At 38.8% G+C, this 26,599-nt stretch overlaps 1 protein-coding gene across 1 annotated transcript in view; it reads right to left on the bottom strand.

Annotated features, from left to right (window-relative positions):
• The window catches only part of STK32A (serine/threonine kinase 32A), a 119,686-nt gene that overhangs the window by 71,698 nt on the left and 21,389 nt on the right, over nucleotides 1–26,599 (bottom strand). Inside the window, exons 4-5 of the mRNA XM_089908585.1 lie at nucleotides 14,215–14,270; nucleotides 13,001–13,152 (exon numbers count right to left, since the gene is read on the bottom strand). Of these exons, the coding sequence (XP_089764711.1) occupies nucleotides 13,001–13,152; nucleotides 14,215–14,270 (208 nt within the window). The remainder of the gene's footprint in view (nucleotides 1–13,000; nucleotides 13,153–14,214; nucleotides 14,271–26,599) is intronic.

Here is a 26,599-nt window from a genome sequence, read left to right as displayed (position 1 = left end):
CTGTCTCATAAGTAGCCTTATAATGTTCTAAAAGGGAAGAAACACACCTTAAATGCCCTCATCAAAACACACATAGATGACCTCATCCACCCTTGTGTATTTTGTGTGTACAGGATATCCAGGTTCAAAACCCATGTATCTAAAATTCATAAACATGTAAAATTTAGAGTTTACACAGATCTTTTTGGCAGTGGATAGAATGGATTTGAGGAACCCACCATATAATAGTTATGATAAATGTTCATTAAAACTTCCTTTTTAGCCAGAAGAAGCTTTTATGTACATCTCACAAGACATAAAGGCTCTGTCTGAGTTCATTTCTCCTTTACGTTAGTCTTTCCTGACCTCTTCTTGCCAAACATAAATTAGATGTTACCCCTCTTTGCCCTTCCACAGCACCCAGCCATTTCTCTGTTACAGAACACTCCAGGAACCTAGCTATAGATGGTTGCAATGTATAGTACTGTATCATAACCATTAGGTTTCTTTTTGCCTGAATTCCTCATTTGACTGAACACTTTGAGGAATCTGTGCTTTGCTCATCTCCATCCATCAGCAACCCAGCATATATTATTAGCTTGATACATAATGAACACTTGTTTATTCAGTGGCCATTTTACAACTATTTATTGTATATTTATCATACAGGTGATGAGGCTAAAAGAGTAAACCAAGGAACATGGTTTCCTTCATCTTAAACCTAATCATCTATACAACATAAATATATGTAGTTATAAAATGTGGTAAGGGCTTTGAAGGAAAAGTGCAGGATACTGTGCTAGAAACTAACGGAAGGGCCTAATTTTGATTGCAGGGGATCATAAAAGCCTCAGAGACGGTAATACACATACTTACTTGCCTGATTCAAACCATAACCTATAGCCTCCAATAAAATGAACAAAAATCCATAATTTACTCAATGAAAAAGATTGTGGATGATTTTTAAATGTCACACCTAACAGGTTGCAGATTATTTTCCTGATGTTCTGATGTAATAGCTGATTTCCTCCAGCTCTGACCTTTCTCTGGGCAGAGCTTTAAATGCTATTTTGTGATCTGTCAGCTCATCTGTGCTGGCTCTGGAGATGTATTTATGAAGCTTCTCTGGGGAAAATATAACTATTATTATCTTCTACAGATTCTCTTGAGATAGTTACCTCAGAGAATAATATAGCCAGTAAACAGGCAAAGGGGAATAACAACATCTTGCCACCCATATAAAAAGAAAAGCCAAGCCCCAAGCTCAGATGATAATGAGGAACAATTAGATCAGACTCTTAGCCATAGAATTTATCAGGGGTCCAGAGAAAAAAATGTTAGAAGTTAACACTTTTTGTGCTTCTGGAGAACTGTAGACTTCCAGCAGAGAGACAATCCAAGGGGATGAGTTTGGGTCACTGATGGATCACAAATTACCACTTGTGATTCAGAGAGTGGCTGGGCAGGTCCTGGCTGGGCTGAGAGGGTTCCAGGACGTGCTGAGTCATACATTTTGATTGGTCATTTCTCCAGAGTGGATGAAGTGGAGAGAGGGCAAGTTCATCTGGCTCATGGTATCATCTACCCCTCTGCCTCTCTAGCCAGAAAAGCAATTTATTTCCTTACTGACCTAGCTGCCCCTGTCTCAGAATTCCAGGGCAGGCAGAGGACTTCCCAGTGCTGCTACCAAATACAGAGATTCTTACTTTGCCCTCCGTGCCCTTCTCCTAGTCTCTCATTTGTAATGCATCCCACTTCTGATTACCTGACTAGTGTTTATAGTCCAACTAGATCAATTGCATCTTCAGAAATGTTTTGATCTTTCCTGTCTCTGCTCCCATCTCATGAGGCTTTCCATGCAACTCTAGTTCTGATATCCAGCCCTTGGAACTCTACCAGGGAAGCAGGAGTAGGCATAATGTTTTTTTTTTTTAATCTCAAACTGAAATATATTAAGTTGCAAGTGGTGATTTTGTTTCTCTAAAACATCATAACTCATCATACTAAAAGGCTCCTGAAATTTTTTAAAATTGATTTTGCAGTGGTGTATAATTTTTTAAAGTTCAGTTTCAGAGTTTTGGAAGTAATGATACATGTATAAGCAACATTAAAATAAAATATAAGTTAACACTAAGTGTTTTAAAGAATTTCGGGGTGGGATGTAGAATCTAGATGTGCCATGACTTTCTGGTTTTGTAGTTTGGCAAGGAGTCAAACCTCTCATCTTCAGCTTACTCATATTTATAAGGGGACAAATACTATTCCTATTTTATAGGAACTAGTATTTGAAGATGTATGAGATAATGCATGTAATATTTTAGCATAACACCTCAAAAATATTAACTGTCTTAGACTTCACGAATGTATGATTTCCTTAAGTTTCCCCCAGGAGTCTACTTCTTGAGTCTACTCCCTCAAATATATTTTTCAATTCATCAAATTCTGTCATAGTGAAGATACCTCTCCCAGCTAGACTCCAATCCTGATTAAACACACCTATATGCTTTAAAACAGCAACAGAAAACAAACTAATATCCATTAAGTGCACTCTGAGGAGAAAAAACACAAACAGTGCTGACTGGATTCACTTACATTTTTAACCACAAGTCTCAAATAGATATTAAGAAAGTCCTAATTCTCTATTGATTTTATACTTTCAGTCACTTAGCTTTCCTCCTCAAAATGTCCTATACTGGGCCCATTCCTCATTCTCAATTGGTAACTCATGTGTCACAGAGGCAATGGCATGAGAACTACTTCATCTGCCCAGCGATAAATCCACCACTTTAGGAATATATACAGTTACGTACTCTGCCTTCTGTCCTAGTACAGTGAAAGAAGTGCCCTGGCTTCTCCCTAAGGCCAGCACACTTAGCTGTGCCCTGAATCACATCCATCTCTCCACATTCAGCAGCTTGCTCTAGCTATCTTCCCTTTTCTATCCTACATTACCAGGTCCTTCCTCTTGATGGGCCCATATTCTGCATTCAAACTTGTTTATGCACAGTTGAAAAAAAAATATACATAGTATACATAATAAAAGTTGATAAATAAAAATAATATATAAAAATAAATACTTAAAAGTATGTGTTATAGTGTCTAGTGATATATACAAAAGGATAATAGAACATGACCAACTAGGGTTTATTTTAGGATCAAGGTTGTTTTAAGATCTGCAGATCAATTAATTTACTTCACCACATAATAGAAATGATCTTGATAAAACAAAAACACATTTGACAAAATTTAATACCCGTTCATGATCAAAACTTCTAGCAAACTAGGACTGGAAGCAAACTTTCTTATTGTGATCATGGATATCTACTAAGAGCTTACAGCAAACATACGAAATCTTGAAATCCCTAAAACCTTCCCCATGAAATCAGGACAAACACATAAGGATGTCCGCTATATTCGAGATTGTTCTCAATGCAAATACAATGGGCATGAAAGTAAAAGGTAAGAAGATGGGAAAGGAAGAACTAATAATGTCACTGTTAGTTAATGACATGATTGTAAATATTGAAGATCCAAAAGAATCTACAGGCCTACTGGTAGAAAGAATAAGAGAATTTAACAAGGTCATTGGACATAAAATCAATATTGAAAATCAATTGTATTTTGGTAAACAAGCAACAAACTACTAGAAAATTAAATTTCGATAAACAATTACTATTTATAATAATTTAAAAACACTAAATACCTAGAAATAAATCTAAAGACAAATATGCTAGAACTCTACACTAAAAACTGAAACTAAAGACAGAAATTAAGGGATACCTTAATTATGTGTGTGTGTATTTGATAAATTGGAAGGTTTAATAGTTTTCAAATATTTTAATTCTCCCTGGACTAGTCTATAAATTCAATGTAACCCAATATAAATAACAGCAGCTTTAAAATACAAATTGACAAGCTGATTATGAAATTTATATGGAATTGAAAAGGTCCAACTATAATGAAGATAATCAAGAAAGAGCATTATGGGTTTTTTTTTGCGGTACACGGGCCTCTCACTGCTGGGGCCCCTCCCGTCACGGAGCAACAGGCTCCGGACGCGCAGGCTCAGCGGCCATGGCTCACGGGCACAGCCGCTCCGCGGCATGTGGGATCTTCCCAGACCGGGGCACGAACCCGTGTCCCCTGCATCGGCAGGCGGACTCTCAACCACTGCGCCACCAGGGAAGCCCAAGAAGGAGCATTATTTTACTGAATTCTTTTACCAGTCTGAAGCTGTAGTCCTTAGGGTAGTGTGATAAATGTGTCAAGGTACACAAGTAGATCAATAGAACAAAGTCTGGAAACCCACACGTATATGATGACTAATAACAAATGTGTTACTGTGATGCAGGAAGGAAAACATAAAAGCTCCAATAAATGGTGTTGGGTTAATTAGATAGCCATATGGGGAAAGAAAGTGAATCTTGGTCCTGGAATATAGATCTAAATGTAAAAGCTAAAACAACAAAGCTTCTAGGAGACAGGATAGATATTTTCACATTGGTATGGGCAAAGATTACCTAAACATGACACAGAAAGCACTACCCATAAAGGAAAAGGTTGATAAATTATACCACATTTAAATTCAAGCTTTAATGATTATTTTAAAAAACATCATTAGAGAGTGAAAAGGTAAGTCACAGATTGGGCAAATAATTTACATCCTCAAAAAGACTTGTTTACAGAATATATAAAGAACTTCTATGGATCAATGAGAAAAAGAGACAAACCATAAAAAGATGGACCAAAAACTCAAGCACTTCTCAAGAGCAGATTCCCAATGGCCAATAAGCATATAAAAATGTTCCCAAACTCTAAGTCACGAGGGAAACTCAATATGAAACCAAATGAGATACAATTAACACATTTACTGGAACACCTATATGTAAAGAAACTGACAATACCAAGTGTTGGTGAGGTTTTAGAGTAACTTGAATTCTCACATCTTGCTGATGTGAATATAAATTGGTACAACTTATTTTGAAAACTGTTTGCCAGGTAAACCTACATAAATCTTAGGATCCAGTGATTTAATTCCTAGGTTTATTGCCCCCAAATGTGTGTACTTTTGTTTACCAAAAGATACAAAGAAGAATGTTAACAGCAGGACTATTTGTAAAAGTTTCAAACTGGAAACAACCCAAACATCCATCAGTAATAAGATGTATATACACACACTACTGTATATAAAATAGATAACCAACAAGGACCTACTGTAGAGCACAGGGAACTATTACTCAATATTTTGTAATAACCTATAAGGGAAAAGAATCTGAAAAAGGATATATATAACACAACACTGCATATGACCTATACTTCAATTAAAAACTGTGTTGCAGTGGTGGCGTGGTGGTTGAGAGTCCGCCTGCCGATGCAGGGGATGCGGGTTCGTGCCCCGGTCTGGGAAGATCCCACATGCCATGGAACGGCTAGGCCCGTGAGCCATGGCCGCTGAGCCTGCGCGTCCGGAGCCTGTGCTCCGCGACGGGAGAGGCCACAACAGTGAGAGGCCCGCAAACCGCAAAAAAAAAAAAAAATTGTTTTGCATAATAAAAAATAGTAAGATGTATAAATAAGTCATGGGATATTCATACAGTGGACTATGATAGAGAAATGACAATACACTATTGCTGCTTGTGACAACATGGATTAATCTCAAAACACAACAAAACCACTTTGCACTCCACCCTCGAAAAAGAAAATTACTCAGTCCCATGCTCTGATCAAGCCACTCCCTTCCACCTTTTGTCCAGCCATTTGGAGTTGGCTCATATCAAGGTCACCACATCTATCGCTTCCCAAGTCAGTGGGCAGTTGTCTCCTTATTCTTGACTTCTCTGCAGCACTTGAAATGGTTTACATGCCTTCTTTTCTGAAACACTTTCCTTTCTTGATTCTAGGATTCTCTCCTGATTTACCCCTAGCTTGTTGGCTAGGTTCCTGGGAGTACCTTCTTTGTCTAGTTCCCTGAGTCTTCCTCCTCTGTCAGAACTACTGTATTAAATGCTCTAGGTCTTGAGTCCTCAGCCCTTTTCTTTTATGTCATCTCTCTCCAAAGGTGCTTCCTTCAAGTCTCTGATTTAAATAGCACCTATAAGCCAATGATTCCCATATTCATGTTTTGTGGGACTTCTCCTTTGAGTCTGGATTTCTCTTCTGAGCACCAGACTCAATGCCTATTCAACAGCATGACTAAGATGCAGCTCAAAGTTAACAGAGAGTTCTTGTTAATTAAAGAGAGTTCTTGATTTTGACAATGAATCTGCTCCTCTTCAGTGACTGACACAATTATTCACCAAGTTTTTCCGGCCAACAATCTAGGAGTCATTATTTGTTTCACTCTCTCTTCTAGCGAAGGGGTAAGCATGTTTCTGAGCAAGGCCAGGTGGATTCCCTCCCAGGACTTTGAACGTTGAGTCCGTGATGCAAGGTTAGAAAATTGGCTGGAGCTGATTCATCCCAGCTGAGATACCCTGCATGCAGGCAGCCCGGAGAAGCTGGAAAAGGTAAGGAAGTAAGTCCTCCCCGCTAGGGCCTTCAGAAGGAACACAGCCCTGTGGTAGCTTGGTTTTAGCTCAGGAAGACTGATTTTGCACTTCTGTCCATTACTTCCTGCTATCTAGAGTCCCAGAACTGCCTTTGTCCCTCACCCTCCTGAGACCTACTTCTTCAAGCTTTACTTCTGATACTATGTAAGCTACCACATATTCTTCCAATGAATTTCTAAGGAATCCTTTGTAATATTGAGGAATAAATGAATAAGTCTGCATTATAAAGATCCAGTTCCTTGGCCATTAGCCCAACAGTCAGTCAGTCAACAACTATATGGAACAAGTACTATGTATTGGCCACACAATAACACTGTTGTCTGCCAAGTTCTTCTTCAGGGACTGCTTCCTTCTTCCCCAACTATCCAGGTTCATCAGGGACAACTTCTTCCTATGACAACACTGGATAATTCAGGATAATCGCCCCTTCTCAAGATCCTTAATTTAATCGCATCTCTTCCTAAGTTAACAAAGCTGACACTGGTTAAAGTAGTAAGGAGAGAGTTTAGTCCGTAATATCCTACTACAATAGAAAGAGTCCACATGTATATGTATAACTGATTCACTTTGCTATAAAGCAGAAACTAACACACCATTGTAAAGCAATTATACTCTAATAAAGCTGTAAAAAACAAAAAAGAGTCCAGTTGTGAACTGAACTCAACTTTGATTTGTTGAATAGGGAATAGAGAGGGTGGTGAGCAGGGGCTCAGAAGAGCCAGCAAAGTGAAAACTTACAAAAACTGGGAAGGTGGGGTTGGTCCGCGTGAATCCCACCCGGTTTGTTAACTGACTCCGTGTATGGAAATTGGGCTCCTCCCCTTCCGCAGTGGCTGGGAGACAGGGGCCCTGTCTTCAGGTGTTCGTGGAGCAAACAGTAAATTTTTCTCCAGCCTTGAGTTTTCTCAGGCAAGCACTATAAGTGGGCTAGGGTCATCCTAGGATGAGGCCTTAAGCTGTTAAAAAGGATGTTAGTGTTTTGTTCAAGTCTTTATTGGGTAGGGTTGAGGCCTAGCTGAGAAGAGGGCCCAGTGGAGAGTGGCTAGAGCTTGGGCAAGAATTATCATCACCAGGTGGGCCCAATGCAATCACAGAAGTCCTTAAAAGATGGAAGAGGAAGGCAGAAGGTCAGAGAGAGGTTTGAAGATGGAAGAAGGAGCCATGAACCGAGGCATGCAGGCAGCCCGGAGAAGCTGGAAAAGGTAAGGAAGTAAGTCCTCCCCCCTAGAGCCTTCAGAAGGAACATAGCCCTGTGATAGCTTGGTTTTAGCTCAGGAAGACTGATTTTGCACTTCTGACCTCCAGAATTGTAATATAATACATCTGTGTTTTAAAAAAATTTTTCCATATTATTTTAATGAGGGGAAATTATAGCGAAATGCACAGATATTAAGTATAAAATGTAATGAATTTTTACAAATATATACTCTCCTGTGAGCAACGCCACAATAAAGATAATGGAATCTTTCAATTACTCCCTAAGTTTTCCACATGCAACCTTCTAGTTAATCTCTACATTCCATAGGTAATCATTGTTCTGATTAGTTTTGCCTGTGAAGTTTCAGTGCAAATAACCATGCAGGGCAAAAGGAAAATAATGTTTTCATTATATTACGAAAATAGCTTTAACCTCAGCTACTTCAATTCCTGTTGTTTTAAACCACTAAGTTGGTGGTAATTTGTTGTTGTTGTTTTGTGTGTGCGGTAATTTGTTAAAGCAGCAATAGGAAACTATTACAACAGTTATTTTGAGTGACGATATATGGGTATTTGTTATTTTCATTAGAACACTCTGTAGTTCCTTATTTTATATCAAGACATTTATTTTAGATTCAAAGAAATTGTTTGAGTTAAAATTTTAGAACAAAAGACTTTCTAATGCCCAAGCCAGCTCAAGTTCAGGTGCATCTGTCCACCTAAGAATCTTTAGAATCGTCTCTGGCTATGGGGGCAGAGGGGTCATGTCATTTCTGGGAGGGGCCTCAGTGTTGTTTGTTTAAAGCCATCATTTATTAAATATCTACTGTGTTTGAGATGCTTTATATACATGTTCTTATTCGTATCAGTACCTTCTGCTATGGCTATTGCTCTTATGCCTGATTATAGATGAGGAAACCAAGAAAAACAGATAATGTAACTTGCTTCATTTACACAGTTAGCAAGTGGCGAAACAGGGATTCAAACTCGGGTCCCTCTGACCTCAGGGCCTACAAAGAATCTGGAATGGGCATGATTATATGGGGCTGTTTGTGAGTGTGCAAGAGGTGGCAGAGGTATGATGGGCAAAGAGCAAAAAACCAGGAGCCAGAAGACTAGTCCCACTGCTAATTCACTTCGTTTGTTCATTCATTCATTCAACATATATTTATTGAGCCCTTTCTGTGAGCTGGGCACTATTGTAGGAGCTGGAGAGTGAGGCAGTAAACAAAAGATACTAACATATCTGCGTCATGGAGTTTGTATTCTGGTGGGGTATGGAGAAAGATCAACAAAATAAATTGCATTTCTGTACGTATTTTGTAACAGAGTCTCACAAGACATCTGTGGGGGAGGGTAGAGGATAGCAGGAAGAGCAAGGTCTTTGAAATCAGGATTCCTGGGTTTGGGTCCTGGCTGTGTGACTCTGGGGAAATGGTGTAACCTCTCTGAGCCTCAGTTTCTTCAGGTGTAAAATGGGAAGAATAATCCCCATCCACGTAGGTTGTTGGGATGAATACATGAGAACATATATGTAAAACCCAAAGTAATAGAAGCTATTATGGTTGATGCTGGGACTCTGAAGGCTACCCTGAGTTCTCAAAGGTCTCTGATTGCGTGAAGAGGTGCTGGCACTCTGAGTCACAGATGATTGAGGTTGCTTCCAGGGAACTCATTTATGTGACTGTGTTGAGCTATCTCACGGGGCTCCCTTTTCGCACTCCCAGTACCCATGGTCCTTTTCATTTAACACAGACAATCGCATCTCCTCATTTCCTGAAATCACACGAGGACCCTTGGGGTTCACGGGACGGGAGGAACGGGAGACAAGGGTGAGGAGAGCTCGGAGCCCTGAGTGGCTGTGCGCAGCTGCAGGCTTAATCTCAGTGAACAAAAGACACCTGGGGATCGGCTGTGCTGGGCAGGACTCAGGCGATTGTTTTGCGGGCTGTGGGTTGCCAGGGCTTTGTTTAGAGGCCCTCAGGGAGGGGCTCGCAGGGAGATTGTTATTTGCTTTTCTTGGGTGTCAGCCCTGTCCGGCAGCCTTCACTTTATAACACGGCCTTTATCTGATAACTGTGTCCTGAGTCGAGCCAGGTCTGGAGAGGTCTGGAGAGGCTGAATTTTAATTCAGAAGTTTCTTCCACCCTTAACACTGATGCTCCCAGACTAGTGACCTTCCTTCCCTGAAAACCCTCAAAACATACCACCCACACCCCTCTTTCTACTTAGTTCCTTCATGCACTCCTCATAGTTGATATATTCACGCGCTATTTGTGCTCAGTACTGCGTCCCCACGATACGGGCCTCTGTTACAATTAGGGTCCCCAGGTTGAGCAAATAAAAATACAACATGCCCACAAATTAGAAATTCACATAATGAGTAATTTTTACTTAAAATATGTCCTGTGTGATCCTTGGGACATATACTAGAAGTTATTGGTTATTTATCTGAAATTCAAATCTAATTATGCGTCCTGTATTTTATCTGGCAACCCTGATTATAAATCATGATGCTCCGGAAATATATACATGAATGAAGGAATGAATGGCATCATGCGCAATCAGATGCAGACATTTTACTGGAAAGTCCACACTGTTAGGAGTGGTTTCAAGGTGATAGGATTATTGGAGAATTTTCAGTTCTCTATGTGATTTTCTGTTTTTCAACTTGCAATGAGCAGAAAAGTTTTCAAAGATCACATGTGTCTGTGTTTATACCAATATAGTCATAAACCAACTTCTTAACATTAGTGTAGAACCTGCTTGAAAGAGAAACAATTTGTGTTTTCCTTCATCCTGAAAACCAGAATTTTCTGAACACATCCCCAGAGGACATTTTGAGCATCCCTGAGAAGATTATTATTAAAAGCAATATTGGCAGGCCAACACAACATATCAGCAAAAGAGAGTACATGAATGGGTACAGAAGTACATGAGTGTCTAAAAAATGTTGCTATTATTTTGTTGATCATACAATGCTTCTTAAGAAAATCGGCTCCTGAAGTTTTGGGGATATAAAGCTCAGTCTAGTTAAACCCAGGATAGAAAAATCTAGATTCAATTGTACATAATACACAGGGAATCTTTTCTTTGATTTGCAGAATGCAGGTGGAAGACAAAACAAACATAAGCTCTTACAGGGAATGAGTTGAAGACTCTTCCCCCCTTCCTTCACCACACAAAGCTTGCCAGGATGCCTTGGGACCAAGCACCCTTCAGATTTGTCTTTTGGAGTTCCACACTGGCCACCAGTGATGGGCACTTGAGAATGCTATGCCTTAATGGAGCAAGGAAATTAAGAGCTACCGTTTGTAAGATGCTTACTATGTGCTGGGCACCGGGCAGAGCACTTGATCATACTTCACTCATAGAAACAACCCAAATTACACACATTAAGCGTATCTTATAACAATGGGACTTAAAAATGATAAAGTAAATTACTCACAGCCACATCTCCTGAAGCACTGCAAGGTGCTTAATAGTTGTGGAAAGATCACTTATATTTACTATGCTGTACTGAGTAAGGCAGAAAGCATTTATCAGAAGGAGAAAAGATGCTGAAATCCGAAGACTTTTATCTCAAGGTTTGAAAGACAAAGAGGTTTCTGCTGTACCTTTGGGAATGTCCCTTATCAGTTTCCAGTTCTGAATGTGGTATTAGAATCATGGGGGTGGAGCTGTCTCTTCTCTCTCTTCTATCATGTTAATGGTGCCCAGGATTCTACTGTAAGATTCAGTGTCAGAAGTGAGAAGAAGGGTAGAATAGGATATATGTCCTGTTATTGCCAAGTCAGGATGCACAGACAAGAGAATGATGTCTGGAGTGAAACCAAGTGAGCAAGTAGCAAAATTATACTCTTTGGCCAGCTTAAAGTCTCACAACACTCATGTTATTTAAAAAAAAAAAAAAAAAGGGAATAGAATGAAATCAATGTGGCCTACTCAGGAATGACAGACAAGCATGAGAGGGCAAAATGGTAAATGTGCCCTTACAAAGGTTTCCTGGTCTTAAAAGAAGAAAATTAGTTGGTTGAACTTTTGAAGGAGGACAGTGTGAGTTTGAACAAAGGGAGGATCATCATTGTGAAGAGAGGGGAAAAAAAGGCAATTTGATGATTGCTAAGGACAGGGAAGAAAGAGCTGCATCCAACTCTTTACATGGCAGCATTGTGAATAGGCCATTGTAAAATACTGATTAAATACACCAAGGCTGGGCCAAAATGAGCTTCCCCATGTCTGAAGAGTGCATAAACTCTAACAGACCTATTTCCAAGTCACACAGAACCATCTTCTTTTCAACTGTGGCATAGAGTCTTCAAGCAAATTGTGTATTAAGTGAACTGTATAAATTAAAGATGGAGGGAGACAGGTTTTATGCACTGATTCCTCTAGAGAATCTCCCTAAACACACAGTGACATTTCGATGATTTTTCCATTAGTATTCTCTGAATAGAGATCTTTTTTTTTTTTTTCCCCTTTGCTAGTAAGTAAGAACTGCTTGGTATACATATTTAAATAACAGTCATACTGAATTAGCTTTAAGAACTGGCTCTTAACATAATGGATGCATTAAAATGTAGAGCAAAATGAGCCAGCCACATAAAGACCTCCATGGGTAAGAAGAGAGCAGGAAGTAGTAGATAATGCAAGCATCTCCGCTGTCTTCTAAGGCTTGGATTATGATAATGGCTTTGAGAGCAGATCAGTCATTTAATGTCTAGCTACTGACATAAATTAGCTCCGGTTGTGTTAAAGTCTATTTGGTGAGAAAGGCAGCACCCGTCCTTTTCCAACTCACAGGTATATATGTGGCTGCTTAAGAAGTATGCTGCAAGGAAAAAAGGTTGACTGCCAATCACTTTAAGAAGAAAGTGTTTTGTACAAGTCCTAACAGTCAACCTCATCTCTGCCAGTGATGCCGTACTTTGCACTCCAAGTCCCTGCCCCACGAGTAAGGGGGAAAAAGACCTAATGAGTGAGAAGACATCTGAACTCATTCCTTGCCAGCCTATTGAATGACAATGCTTTAAAAAAAATACTGACCTCAAGGACAAGGGGAAATATGGCAACTGAACTGAGCAGTATTTACTGGTGATAATATAACATTTTTGTTTCTTTATAAAGTCAAAGAAGCCAAGGTGAACGAAAGTCCCGAGGAAGATCCCAATGAGGGTTTTGCCAATGCACACATAGAAATCAGGATGTGTTTATGTAAGAGGATGTGGGGGTGAAGGTAGGAGTGTCCCATTCAGAGGTCCAAGAAAACCACTTACCACAAATTAACCAGGAAAGGATGCTCCAGCCCCTGCATGATCTGGAGCTCCTTGAAGACATTCCTCACTTCATTGCGCTCCACACACTTTTGTTTGTTCATGTACTTCATCGCATACATCTTCTTGGTATCATTCTTCTGTACGATGCAGACCTAATGGTGCCAACCAGAGTGAGAAAGTGATTAGGGAGATGATGGATCATGGGAATGAGACCGAACGAGACCTTTTATCACAGCATGGAGGCCCCATCACTTGCAAATTCTCTGATGTTAAAGTTGCCACTTAGCTCTGATTTCAGAGTAAAAAATTTCACTTTCTTCCCCTGTACCAAGTCAATTTCTAAATCTCTGCCTTCTCAAATAAGTTTGCCTGTTTTTGCTTTTGGGGATTTTTGCATTTTGGGGAAAATAGCTGCCTCCGTGTCAGGAATCTTCCAATAACTAACAGCATCCTTATTCTGCTTTTTAGTGACCAAAATAGGCATGACTAAACTGTCAAGATGAACAATATTGTGTGAGAATTTCTGTTGACAGCCATAGGTGATACAACCAAAAAGGACTTGAAGCGTGGGGATAAACACGAAGCGTGATGTGCGTGTTTGTGAAACTCTTTCAGAGGTTCATATAATGCCTGATAAAGTCGACAGCAGATGACTCTAAAATGCAAGTTCACTATGAAATGTGAGGTATTCTGTTAAAGTATGTTTCCACAAGACACAACAGTAATCAGGATATGAATCTAGAACATTCTTACAAAGAACTGGACTGAATGTTTATGAATTTTATGGTAGGATTTTTGTGGTAGGTTTTTTAAAATAAAACTGTGGTACAATTGGGGAAAACAGAAATCAGGTGGCTTCTTTCCCACATGAGAAGATTTAATTCTTATACTGACAAGACAGCTGTTACTGAATGTACTGGTACAACTTGCAAATGATTATGAAATCTTACTCTCCCCATTAGTGTAGAGAAAGCCTCCAACTCTAGTGAGTAAACTGATTTGACTTTGAGATAATTCTGAGATCATACATGTTCATTATGCAGCTGCCTGTCTCATACTTTGCTCAAACTGTGGTAATAATTTTATAAAAACCCATTATGAAAACATCTCTGAATTATCATTTACTGTGGTCCCAGTAACTAATCTGAACCTTCTTGGGCTCTCTGTTCTCTGAGCTACATACCCCATTATTGGTTAATCATTTTGGTTCTCACCTTCCCAAAACTGCCTTTTCCAATGGCTCTTAAAATTTCAAAGTGGTCAAAGTTGACTGTAAAACAAACAAAAAGAACATCATGAGTGATTCAGGTGCTCTTTTAGTAGCTAATGAATAATATATAAAGATTGAACTAAACCTAAGTACTTTATTTAAAACAACATTCCTTAACATGACCATTCATTCATCCAATAGACATTTCTTTAACACTTAATCACATTGCTTAGTACTGGGGGATATAGTAGTAATAGAGTAGAAATAAAATCTCTACTTTTATGGAGACTGTAGTCTAGTGAAGCCTCCCCAGAGAGACTCTTACGGATTAAATAGTCACAAAATGAGTGGACAATTAAAACTCTTGGTGAACGTTAAGAAAGAGAGAAGTTGTTGGGCTCTAAGTGGATATAACAGAGGGTTTCACATAGGTGGCCAGAGACCTGGTCCTCTGTGCATACAATTCTACTAAGGGTTGGCACTCTAAAAATCTTCTCCTTGTCTGTTTTCTCACTAAAACCGCTCTTTAGTGTATCCAAATGATCTCAATTTTCCCAAGTAAGAAACTATTACACATGTAAGTTTACAGAATGAGTTGATCCCCAAGGCACAGATATCTAAGAGAAGAGGATGATTATGAGTATAAAAGTCTATTTTATACACTTCATTTGAAGTTGAGATGATCTTTTCCATCTGACATTTCCACTGCTAAACTTTAAATGGAATGTAATCTATAAAAATATTGAATCACTATGCTGTACACCTGAAACTAATACATTTTAAGTCAACTATACATCAATTTAAAAAAAATAACATGTTCACTCCTTCCTAGGAGCAGTAGATGTTTAGTGTATAGATAGCATGGTCTCTTGGGTCAATGCTCAAGAAATGCTTGGTGAAGAGAAGAACAAAGCCTAGATTCTCCCAGACAGGTGACATTCTTTGGTTCCTTTCCTTGATGATCTGCAGAAAATGTCCCACTTTCTTTCCTGGTTTTTGAAATAAGGGTTTAGATGAGTAAAATTCCAAATGAGGGATTTTAAGAATTTAATCAGAAAAGATTGCAAAGTACAAGAAGGTGCCATTCTTCTCTTTAAAAGACATAATTTGTCGATTTCAAAAAAAAAAATAATCAGATTAGCTCCTTCTGAAGGAAAGAGAGATGAGTAATGGGACCTCTCATCTTCCAAGCTTTCTCAAGGTGAAAACATTTTTATAATGTGACTTAATCATCACTTCTTTTAAACTCCCAACCCACTTTATTTAAAAAAAAAAAACCAAAACATTTTAATCATGTGAGGCAGCATGTCTATTACAAATAATCCTGGATTTGGCCTGTAAACAATGATGTAATTCTGGTAAATGACAGATTCTTTTTTTTAATTTTATTGAAGTATAGTTGATTTACAATGTTATGTTAATTTCTCCTGTAAAGTAAAGTGATTCAGTTATACATATATGTATATTCTTTTTCATATTCTTTTCCATTATGGTTTATCACAGGACATTGAATACAGTTCCCTGTGATCTACAGTAGGACCTTGTTGTTTACCCATCCTGTATATAATAGTTTGTATCTGCTAATCCCAAACTCCCAGTCCTTCCCTCCCCCACTCACCCCTTCCCCTTGGCAACCACAAGTCTGTTCTCTAGAACTGAGTCTTTTCTGTCTCGTAGATAAGTTCATTTGTACCATTTTTTTAGATTCCACCTATAAGTGATATCATATGATATTTGTCTTTCTCTGTCTGGCTTACTTCACTTAGTATGATAATCTCTAGGTCCATCCATGTTGCTGCAAATGGCATTATTTCATTCTTTTTTATGTCTGAGTAATATTCCATTGTATATATACCACGTCTTCTTTATCCATTCCTCTGTTGATGGACATCTAGGGTGCTTCCAAGTCTTGGCTATTGTAAATAATGTGGCTATGAACGTAGGGGTGCACATATCTTTTTGAATTATAGTTTTGTCTGGCTATATACCCAGGACTGGGATTGCTGGATCATATGGCAACTCTATTTTTAGTTTTTTGAGGAACCCCCATACTGTTCTCCATAGTGGCTGCACCAATTTACATTCCCACCAACAGTGTAAGAGGGTTCCCTTTTCTCCACACCCTATCCAACATTTGTAATGATGTCCTTTCTGCCTGGTGTGAGGTGGTACCTCACTGCAGATTTGATTTGCATTTCTCTAATAATTAGTGATGTTCAGCATCTTTTCATGTGCCTATTCGCCATCTGTATTTCTTTGGAGAAATGTCTATGTAGGTTTTCTGCCCATTTTTCGATTGGGTTGTTTGGGGTTTTTTTTGTTAAGTTGTATGAGCTGTTTGTATATTTTGGAAATTAAGCCCTTGTCTGTCACATCATTTGCAAATATTTTCTCCCAGTCCATAGGTTGTCTTTTTGTTTATGGTTTCCTTTGCTGTGCAAAGGCTTATAAATTTTATTAGGTCCCATTTGTTTATTTTTGCTTTTATTTCTATTGCTTTGGGAGACTGACCTAAGAAAACATTGGTACAATTTATGTCAGAGAATGTTTTGCCTATGTTCTATTCTAGGAGTTTTATGGTGTCATATCTTATATTTAAGTCTTTAAGCCTAAATGACAGATTCTGAGTCTCCATTTTCTCATCTGTAAAAATGGGACTGACCCTGCTAGATAAAGAAATACTTTTTATCCAGAAAAATGCTAATAAAACAGTTTACTTACTTAAGTCATTCACTTGACTATGTTGTCTTCCCAAACTCCTTGAGTCCTGAGTTTCTTTCATTCACTAGATCATAAACTCTATGAGGGCAGAGATTATATGTTGCTTTGTTCACCTGTATTTTCCTGGCAACTCAGAAAATTCCTGGCTTGGGGTAGTTGAAGCCATCTCTTTGCACTTCCCATAGAACCTGGTACAGTGATTTACACATAAATCTCACATAAATCTGGTTCTCAACAAATAAAGTAAGATGTAAAGATACAGAAGAACCCCCAAACAGTTGCTTCTTGTAAACCAGAGCAGTGTGAGAATGTGGGTCTTCTAGGGAAGTGTTTTGTAAACTGAGTCAAGACCCATTAATAAATTATGAAATAAATTTAGTTGTAATAAAGAACATTAAAAAATTTAATGGAATGGAATAGATAATAAAATATCAGAAATGTCTCAAATGTAGTTAGAGTAGTATTGACTCTGAAACTTTTGTTTCAGTTTACATCTGTGTGTAGATAGACGTGTACTGTATCATGAGAATTCTTTTAGTCTATATTCTACTATGAGTTGTGGTCAAAATAACTTGAAAAACACTTTTGTAAGTTTTTTCTTAAGTTTCAAACTGAAATAACCAATGCAATGATTTCCTCACACTCATCACATGAGGCTGAGTTATGCATTATGTACTATGGAAGTGTTAAATAACCAAGATTTATTTCATTTTTAGCAAATCCAATAACTCACAGTGGTTTCTTCACTAGCAGCCTAGCCTACAATGCTGTGATGATGTTTTGAATCTCCAAGTATATAGCAGGTACCTAGAAAGCAGGACGTTCCATTGCGATATCAATCCATTTCACGAACCGTGTCTCTTTATTAAGCCATTTTAAGCTTTAATGAAAATGATAAAGGATTAGATGCCAGGTTGCTGATAAATTTCTACTAGCAGAACTGCCTTAATTCATGTCAGGTTAGGTCCCAGAAAAGTGGCAACCTTAAGGTTTTAGAGATACTACATCTTACTTATGCCTTTGTTTCTAGTCAGTCAAAGAAAGATCCAACTCCAGTCCAATGCCATAGTGCCTAAGGTCACTTCCCTGTATAATAATACATCCTGGAGAGAAAGCCGATGACACGCTGAAAGTGACTGAAAAATAAGCTCTTATTCCATCCTTACGGTCCCTTCTTAAATGTCCAACAACAGCAACACTAGTTTGGAGGAAGGCTGATTGAAAAGGCAACCAAACCTCATCAATTCAGACAAAATGAGAGAGAGAGATGAAGTCAGAACTGTGGATTCTTTTGTCAACAGAAAACCAATTTTATTATAGGCATATAGCATTTGCCTAAGGGGAGTATGCAATAGCCCACCCACAGTGTGCTTAAACCTTTGATCACCCCGTGCAGTATTAACCAGCAGATTACATATGGCCCACAGCCAAAATGGGCCTGCTGCCTGTATTTGTGTCTCCTGTAAGCTAAGATTGGTTTTACATGTTTAAAGGATTTAGAAAAAAACAATAAAGAATATGCAATAGAGACCATATGAAAATCGATGCCATAATATTTACTAGCTGGCCCTTTACAAAAAATTTACCAGCCCCTGAGATTAAGAGCACAGTCTGTGGAGACAGACTACCTGAGTTCAAATTCCAGCTCCTACAATGAATACTTGTGTAATCCTGGCCATTTCTTTTTTTTTTTTTCCTGTCAATTTATTTCCATGCTCTGTATCTTCATTGATAAAATAGGGATCAAAATAATATATACATAATAGGGTTTATAGCAAAATGAAATGAGCTAACATATGTAAAGTACTTAGAATATGAACTGGAACAAACTACTTTTACTAGTACTACTACTACTGCTTAGGGAATAGGCTAATTCAGAGCTCCCAGCAAATACCTTGGTAAGCTGCTATCATGACACCTGGATATTAGCAGGCAACACGGAAGTAAAAGGCAGCTCTCAGTGTCATTTCTACACATCTGGGCTTTGCAATCTGTGGTGTAGTGTCCTTGCAGCAGTGTTTTCTTCAATCTCTGAAGCAAAGTTAACCTTTGTTGTGGCTGCTTCTTGTGTCTTGTCCTTGTATCATGTTCTAAAACTTTCCTTCTGGTTCCTGGAGAAGCTCTGGTGCCAAGAAGGTAAAAAGGGTCTCCTGGAGACCCTGTTAGACCCTGGGTCTTTGTGGGGTTTTGAAGGTCATGGTTGAGTGTAGGGAGAGACAGAATCTGGTTCTCACTTACACTGATAGGGCTGGGCCAGGGAATGTGGCCTGCGGGGAAACAAACAGGCAACAGCAGCTCAACCTCCGGCACCTTCCTCTGTGCCTCAGTCTTGCTTTCACACAGGTCTTCTCACCTCAGTCTTAGCAACCATCATGTCAGTACGTACAGTATTCTTAAGGCTGCCTGGAGATACATCAGGTTAATAGACAAAGCTGAACAGATCCTAACGTTATGAGATCCCACGGAATATTTTTATTTATTTTTAAAACCAAATATCTTAAAAGGACTTATTTTAGAGTTTTTCTTTTGGATAGGTGCACATTCTCCACTAATCAACCAGACACAGAAATTCTATAGGCATTAGAGGTCTGTTTATGTATGTTTCCTTTGTATGCCTCATTGTATTCTCTCAGTAACCTTACGGCTTTTACAGATGGGCGTGTTCAGCCTCAGAGAGATTAAATAATTGGCCATGATTATAACTAGTATTGTGACTCACTCATCTTGAGGTTAGGTTCGTAAGTCAGAAAGTAAGGCAAAACCTGTTCAGTCAAAACTACACATGTAAATCCTCGGAGAAGGTACCCCATTTGAAGACCAAGACAGTCTGTTAAAGTCCAATTCAGTTTTGTTTTCCTTGTGTGAGCACCCAAGGAATTGCATTTAGGGGCTATTGTATGAAAAACAAATGTTTAAGCACTGAAGTCACACTCAGCTCTTTGGTAGGCTTGAATTTATAAGTCACATGGACAGTAAGACCAACTGAGGGGACAGCAGTTGACTGTTGTCACAAAGCCACACCCAACACTTGAGTGGAGGAGTGGATAGAATAAATCCACCTTCATGTAAATTCATATACACCTTTCTGATCCTGCACCCACATTTTTAATCTCTATAGGTGTCCACCCATTCCAGAGGTAGAATCAGGAGAAGCAAGGTGGAACTTCTTTGTCTATCCTAGAATCACAAGTCAGGCTTTCCCAAGTCTTTCCCTAAACGGAAGCGTACTGATGGTGGGATTCAGGCCTGATGCTCTTTATTTCCTTTGTTCTACTTCTCTTACCATCTCCCCAGTCTAAACATTGTGGTCAATAAACAGTGTTGAAGGAAAGAAAAGGGGAAACACTTTTTAGACTTTGTTATACCACCCTGACACTTGGAATTTGGGAGAAGAGCATTCTAGAAAGTAAAGCAGAAAATCCATTCTTTTTTCTACTTTTGAGGTAAAAATATTTGGAAAATATTTTTTCTTTAAAAATATTTCAGCCTTCCTATGTATGGAAACATGAACATACGTGAGATTACTGAGAACTGCACTCCTTGATATTTCTGTAAACCTTTCTATTGATGAAAGAACAAGGACACCAGTGGTGGGACCCTAGATAAGTTACTCCATCTTTTCAAATCATAAGGTCCCCATCTGTAGAACAGAGCTAATTAAACTTGACTCGCCAGTGGTTTTGAAGATGACATGCTATAAACCAGAAGTATAATGTTTGGCCCACTGAAAGCTAAAAGTTACAAATGATAAAAAAAGTACAATTATTCAGAGAAGATTAAGTCTTCTTCCCATTGCAAAATTTTAGTTCTATTCCTAGAAGGCAACCACTATTAATCATTTCTTCTGTATCCTTTAAGAGATTTTTTCCTGCATATTATATGTATTCCCTTTTGACAGCAATAGCAAGGTACTAGCATTCCTGTAGGAACAGAGATTATAAGCCCTTTCTACATAATTATAGTGTTTCTGTCCTTTCATACCATTACATATAGCTCTATATCTAATTATTTAAAATAGCTCCTTTATACTTCATTGCATAAATATACCATCAAATATTTAGCCTGTTGATGGACTTTCAAAGATGATTTAATTATCTGCTATTTCCTACAATACTACCATAAACATCCTTGATCAGCTTATGTACATGTGTTGTAGGCTAACTTTATAAAAGTAGAACTACTAGGACAAAGATTATGTGGATTTTCCAATTTAATGGATATTGTCAACAGCCCTCCAAAGATGTTGCACCCAATCTCCTTCCAGCAACGTGTAAGAGTGACATTTTGTCCACCACCCTGCCAACACTATCACATCAACTGTCCTTTATCTGACAAGTGAAAAAAAAATTGAATTATTTACTTTATACAGTTGACTCTTGAACAATGTAGGGGGTTAGGGGTGCCAGCCCTGCTCTCAGCAAAAATCCACATGTAATTTATAGTCAGCCTTCCAAATCTGAGGTTCCTCCGTATCTGTGTTTTCATATCTGCGGATTTAATCCAAGGTAGATCGTGTACTACTGTAGTTACCGTAGTACGTACTTATTTTAAAAAATTAGTGGACCACACAATTGCTGTTCAAAGGTCAGCTGTATTTCTTTAATGAGTAAAGTCTCATATCTTTGTACATTTATTTTTTCAAAGAACTGCCTATTCATATATTTTGCCTGTTTCTAATGAGTTATTCTTATTGATTTGCAAATGCATTTAAAGTGTTAAGTAAATTAACTTTCTCTTAGTACATCTCGGAAATATTTTTCTAGGCTGTCCATTTGGCTTTTGACTTTAAAACATTTTTAATAAGGTAGAAAACTTAAGTGTTAAATTTATATTTTATAGTCAAATTTTATATGGTCAAATGTATCCATCTTTCCCTTTTTGTCCCTCTGGACTTAAGTCTTTTTAAAAAAGGCATTTTTTGTTGTTGTTGTTAAAAGCATGTACTTGTATTAAAATAAACATAATTTATTCTAAGGTTATATCTATCCAAGATACACAGAGCAAAAAAGTTTCCAAATTCCAATAATTCTAAAAACTCCTGCTACTGCTTAAATTAAAAGCCCAAACAATCAATCATTTCCTTGCATGCCATCATGCCAGTGTATTGTTAATAAGTGGATACTTCTAAGTGCTTTGGGAAATATCCTCTTGAAGCAGGCTCTCCATATCTTGCTTATGCTGGTAATTTATTTAGTAAACACTTTACTTATACAGCATGATGTTAAATTCCAGTGCTGTTTGGTCCCGATTGATACATTACACACATCGGTTGCTTAAACATGACGCTGGGGTTGCCTGTGGTTCTCTAAAGGCAGAGTCAATTCCACATGGAGACGGTAATGGCTCAGCTGGCCCCATGTGCCCCTTCTTCACTCCAGTTCAGGAAGTGTGTGTGTGTGCGCGTAAGTGTGTGTAATTCCTCCCCCCTCCCTCCCCCCACTACAGCAGAATAGACACTTAGGTGGAGTAAAGGTGCAGATGACGGTCCCTGAACTTGGTCTGCGTTCACCGACAACAAAGCTGTACTGATGGCTCACGCAGTAACAACCAGGCATTGTGCCCTGTGCTGGGGAGAAAGAAAGCCAAGGTTGCCTACCTTCCTGGGGCTGACAGTCTAGTGGGACACCAGAATAATTAATAATAGCTAATATCTAACATTTTTTTAAGGAATATCAGGCATTAGTCTAAGCATGTTATATAGATATATTATCTCAATTTTCCATCAATCCGATGAAATAGTACTACTATTATTGCCATTTTTTTAAGCTGAGCAAACTGCAGCCCAGAGTAATGAAGTAATTTTCTCAAGGCCACGGCGTAAGCAAGGGGCAGCTCCAAGGGGTGAAGTCCGGAGCTGTCCTCAAACGCTGCTTTCTGCTGTAGCCCATTAAATGTAGGTAATTGTACCCGAGAAAGTAGCATATGCAGCACAGAGTCAGGGAAAGACTTGTCTTGCAACAGCGTCCATCTTTCTGGCTTGTCTTCTTCAGCAAGATCTTTTTCTTCATGGATCCTGTCTTATAACACTGATCCTACCAACCATGTGCGGTCACTGGTATCTGTCACTCATCATGTCCCCCACCCTTTGCCAGAAGCCGTGGTCTGGGAGTGGGACTGTGACCTGAGTCATTCCAATCTATATGCTCTACATGCAGGGTTTTCTGATCTGGAAATGCGTGCTTCCCCGCTATCACAGAGCTGTCTGAACATGAGAACAGAACTGGCCAAATGGAGAAAAAGCAGGTCGGTAGGTCCCAGGAAATGAAACCAACACATGGAATAAAGTGGACTTGCACGATAAAAAGGGATCCCTGATAGCATTAAAGTGTGCGGCTTTCTATTCAGATAGGGCCTATCTTCATTACTCTGCAGCCACCCTGATAGTCTTCCAATGATTTTTAAATTTTTATGTTTTTAGCAAAACTCATTCAAGTTCCAAGTAACACAAGCTCCACTGCTGTAGGGAGAAAATCAGAGTGTCATGGGAACATACAGCAGGAACAGCTGTCCAGGAAATGCAGTAAAACATCTTAGAGGAGGTGATTAGGACCTGTGAAATATGTTACAAGGGACTTCCTCTTTCTATTTTTTCTTATTTTTATCCCTACATTGAATTGGAATATCAGAAAGATCATCTCCAAGGAAAAGAAATGAAACCTACACATACATGACTGCAGTGTAAAGGAATGCATATGTACTGAGAGCCTCATGTTGTCCTACAGTGATTCCCAAATATGTCTGCCCACCAAAATCACACAAAACACTGTTTTAGGGCTTCCCTGGTGGCGCAGTGGCTGAGAGTCCGCCTGCTGATGCAGGGGACACGGGTTCGTGCCCCGGTCCGGGAAGATCCCACATGCCGCGGAGCGGCTGGGCCCGTGAGCCATGGCCGCTAAGCCTGCGCGTCTGGAGCCTGTGCTCCGCAACGGGAGAGGCCACAGCAGTGAGAGGCCCGCGTACCGCAAAAAAACACAAAAAACCCCAACTGTTTTAAAGATGCAGATACATGGGCCTCATCTGAATCAGGCTCTGGAGGCTGGACCTAAGATTTTGATGAAAACTTCCCGGAACCAGCCTGCAGAGCTTTATTTACGAACCACTGTTTTGTTCACTAAAAACCATGGGAGTTGTAAGGTGGGAGAAATTTCTTCCTACTATAGAAGATGAAAAGAGCTTCAGGGAAGGGCAGCATTTCACTTGGGCCTCGCAGAAAGGGTAAGAGTTGAACAGGTGACCAAGCAGTGGAGGGCAGGGAGGATGTACTTACTGAGCGACTCAAACCCTAGTGTGATGAGGCTCTCAATAAATAGTTTACTTAATTTGATTTCCAAGGCCTCAGACCTCCCCTTCTACCTCTGTCCCCATCCCCATGAATTGGAAGGGAATTAATAATAGTGTCTATGAATAATTAATAGGCCTCTGTTGCCTGCACTGTGCCACATTTTAGGTCAAAGTTGATAATTATACTCATTATCTATTATGTACACCCATTGTATAGGCACTGATCCAGTGCTTTATATACATTATCCTAATTAATCCTTACCAAAACACCATAAGGTTGTCATATTATTGCTGCTTTGTGGATGAGTTACAGACAGTCAAAAAAGTTAAATCTCCCAGGGGTGGTGCTTGGACTTGAAACTGACTATGTGTGGCTCCAAGTTTGTTGATTTTAATAGTACAGATGAGTCCTGGAAGTTTTGCAATACAATATGGTGGTTATGAGCATGAAATTCAGGGTTTGGGTTTTGGCTGCATTGCTTACTAGCTATGGACTTTAAATTAGTTAACTTCTCTGAGTTTAAATTTCCTCTTCTGTAAAACTGATTGCATTTAGTATCCCTTCTAAGGTTATTAGGAGGACTAGGTGAAATAAGGCATATCAAAGGTGCTTATCAAGAGTTTTTAGTTAGAACTCAATAAAAGTATCATTATTACTGTTTTTGCTATTGTTACTGGACGAGTCACTGTGGTATCAGCCCAGAACAATGCTTTTCTTGCCAAAACATTAGGCAAAATGATGTTGGGACATGACACAGGATGAACAGTACCAAGAATATACCCTCTATGAAGGCAGACACTGGGCCCATCCTGTTGACTATGGTATCTACATTGCCTACAACCATGTTGGGCATGTAGCACACGCATAATCAATACTTATTAAGTGAAGGAAGTACCATCACCAAAGTTTAACAGATTATGTAATAGCTTAGGAGGAAACATTTTAAAGATATTTTTCTTCATGTTTATTTCCTAGCATGTCATAATTTAAAATTGGTACCTCCACACAACATTGTAAATTAACTATATACTTCAATTAAAAATTTAAAAAAATTTTTAATAAAATGGGTAGCGTAGCTCCTAAGGAATATCTTACCAATTATCTGACCTATTATCAAAAGGCTTCTTAATGAGCTAGGCAATTAAAAAAGAAAGTCTCCATTTGAATGGTGACAACTTCAGATTTCTCTGAAGTCACTAGAGTTATATCTTAAACACCTCAAGGATTGATTTACTCATTCTTTGAGCCCAAAAGTGTCAGGAACTGCCATTCTCTGAACTGCCATCTTCCACCCTACCAACCTCATAACCAACAGCTATCCTAAGCAAGGACATGGATGAAAACCCCAGGAACTGAAGGATAATTAACAGCAGGAGTCAAATTGCCTTTGTCACTGCTGCATGATCTTCAAACAGAAGTAAATGTATCTCACTATGGCAACTGGAAGGTACCCACATTAAATTAGTCTTCCATATACCTCATCATACCTTCCATATACCTCCTGATGTCACTTTGCCCATTTATTTTTAAGAATGGACACTGCATGACTTGCCAGAAAGGGAATAAAAGGACCGAAAAAAATTGAAGTGCTGGTTAAAAATAGTTCTTTTGGTGGATTTTACCAGTTTTCCATTAATTAGGTGAATTATGCTATATTCCCAAATGGAGGCAGTTAGCAAAAAAACTACTTAAACCCTTTCAAGACAGTCACAACAAGGAGGAAGGAAGTTCAGCTCACTCCTCCAGAAGCCATAGCTTTACTAGCAAGTCAGATCAACCAATATTCTTTGAGCATCTCTATGGCCAGGACTGTGCTAGACACTGATGGAAAAACAAAAGGAGCTTGGGTTCAAGTCACATCCTCAGGAAACTGAGTATGACTCATTCAGTTGTATTTGTGAGAACCTGGATAATCAAATGCCCCTGCCCCACTTACATTTTATTTTGCTATAGTGTATTTATCTTTGGAATCCATTTTTTAATCTTTCTGGAATTAAATGAGTATAAATAAATACATAGGCAAATAAGTAGACAAATGAAAGCAATCAAGTGTTTGGTATAGAAAGAAGCTCTATGGAGAGGGGAGCAAGTATTTTGGCATGGCAATTTTGCTTCTTGGTTTTTAGTGAAGGTGGAATGCTTTGATGAAAAATAAAAAATGATTTGAGTCAGACAGAATTGCACTGGAATCCTAGATGCACCACCTACAAGATAAATGGAATTAGGAAATTTACTGGCCGTTTCTGAGTTTCAATTTCTTGTTCATAATGAATATTTTTTATATAAAACTCGTATGCTTTTATCATAAATACAGAAAAGTAGAAGAAAAACAAAATCATCTAAAGATAACCGATTACTGTTTTGATTAGTTTTTCTCTCTTTTAGA

This window comes from Delphinapterus leucas, chromosome 3, assembly GCF_059928025.1.
Source record: "Delphinapterus leucas isolate spDelLeu-1000000601 "Yukka" chromosome 3, BTC_Dleu_Yukka2, whole genome shotgun sequence".
Lineage (NCBI taxonomy): Eukaryota > Metazoa > Chordata > Mammalia > Artiodactyla > Monodontidae > Delphinapterus > Delphinapterus leucas.
Note: the sequence above shows the minus strand (reverse complement) of the source record. Positions and strands in the feature narration are given on the sequence as shown.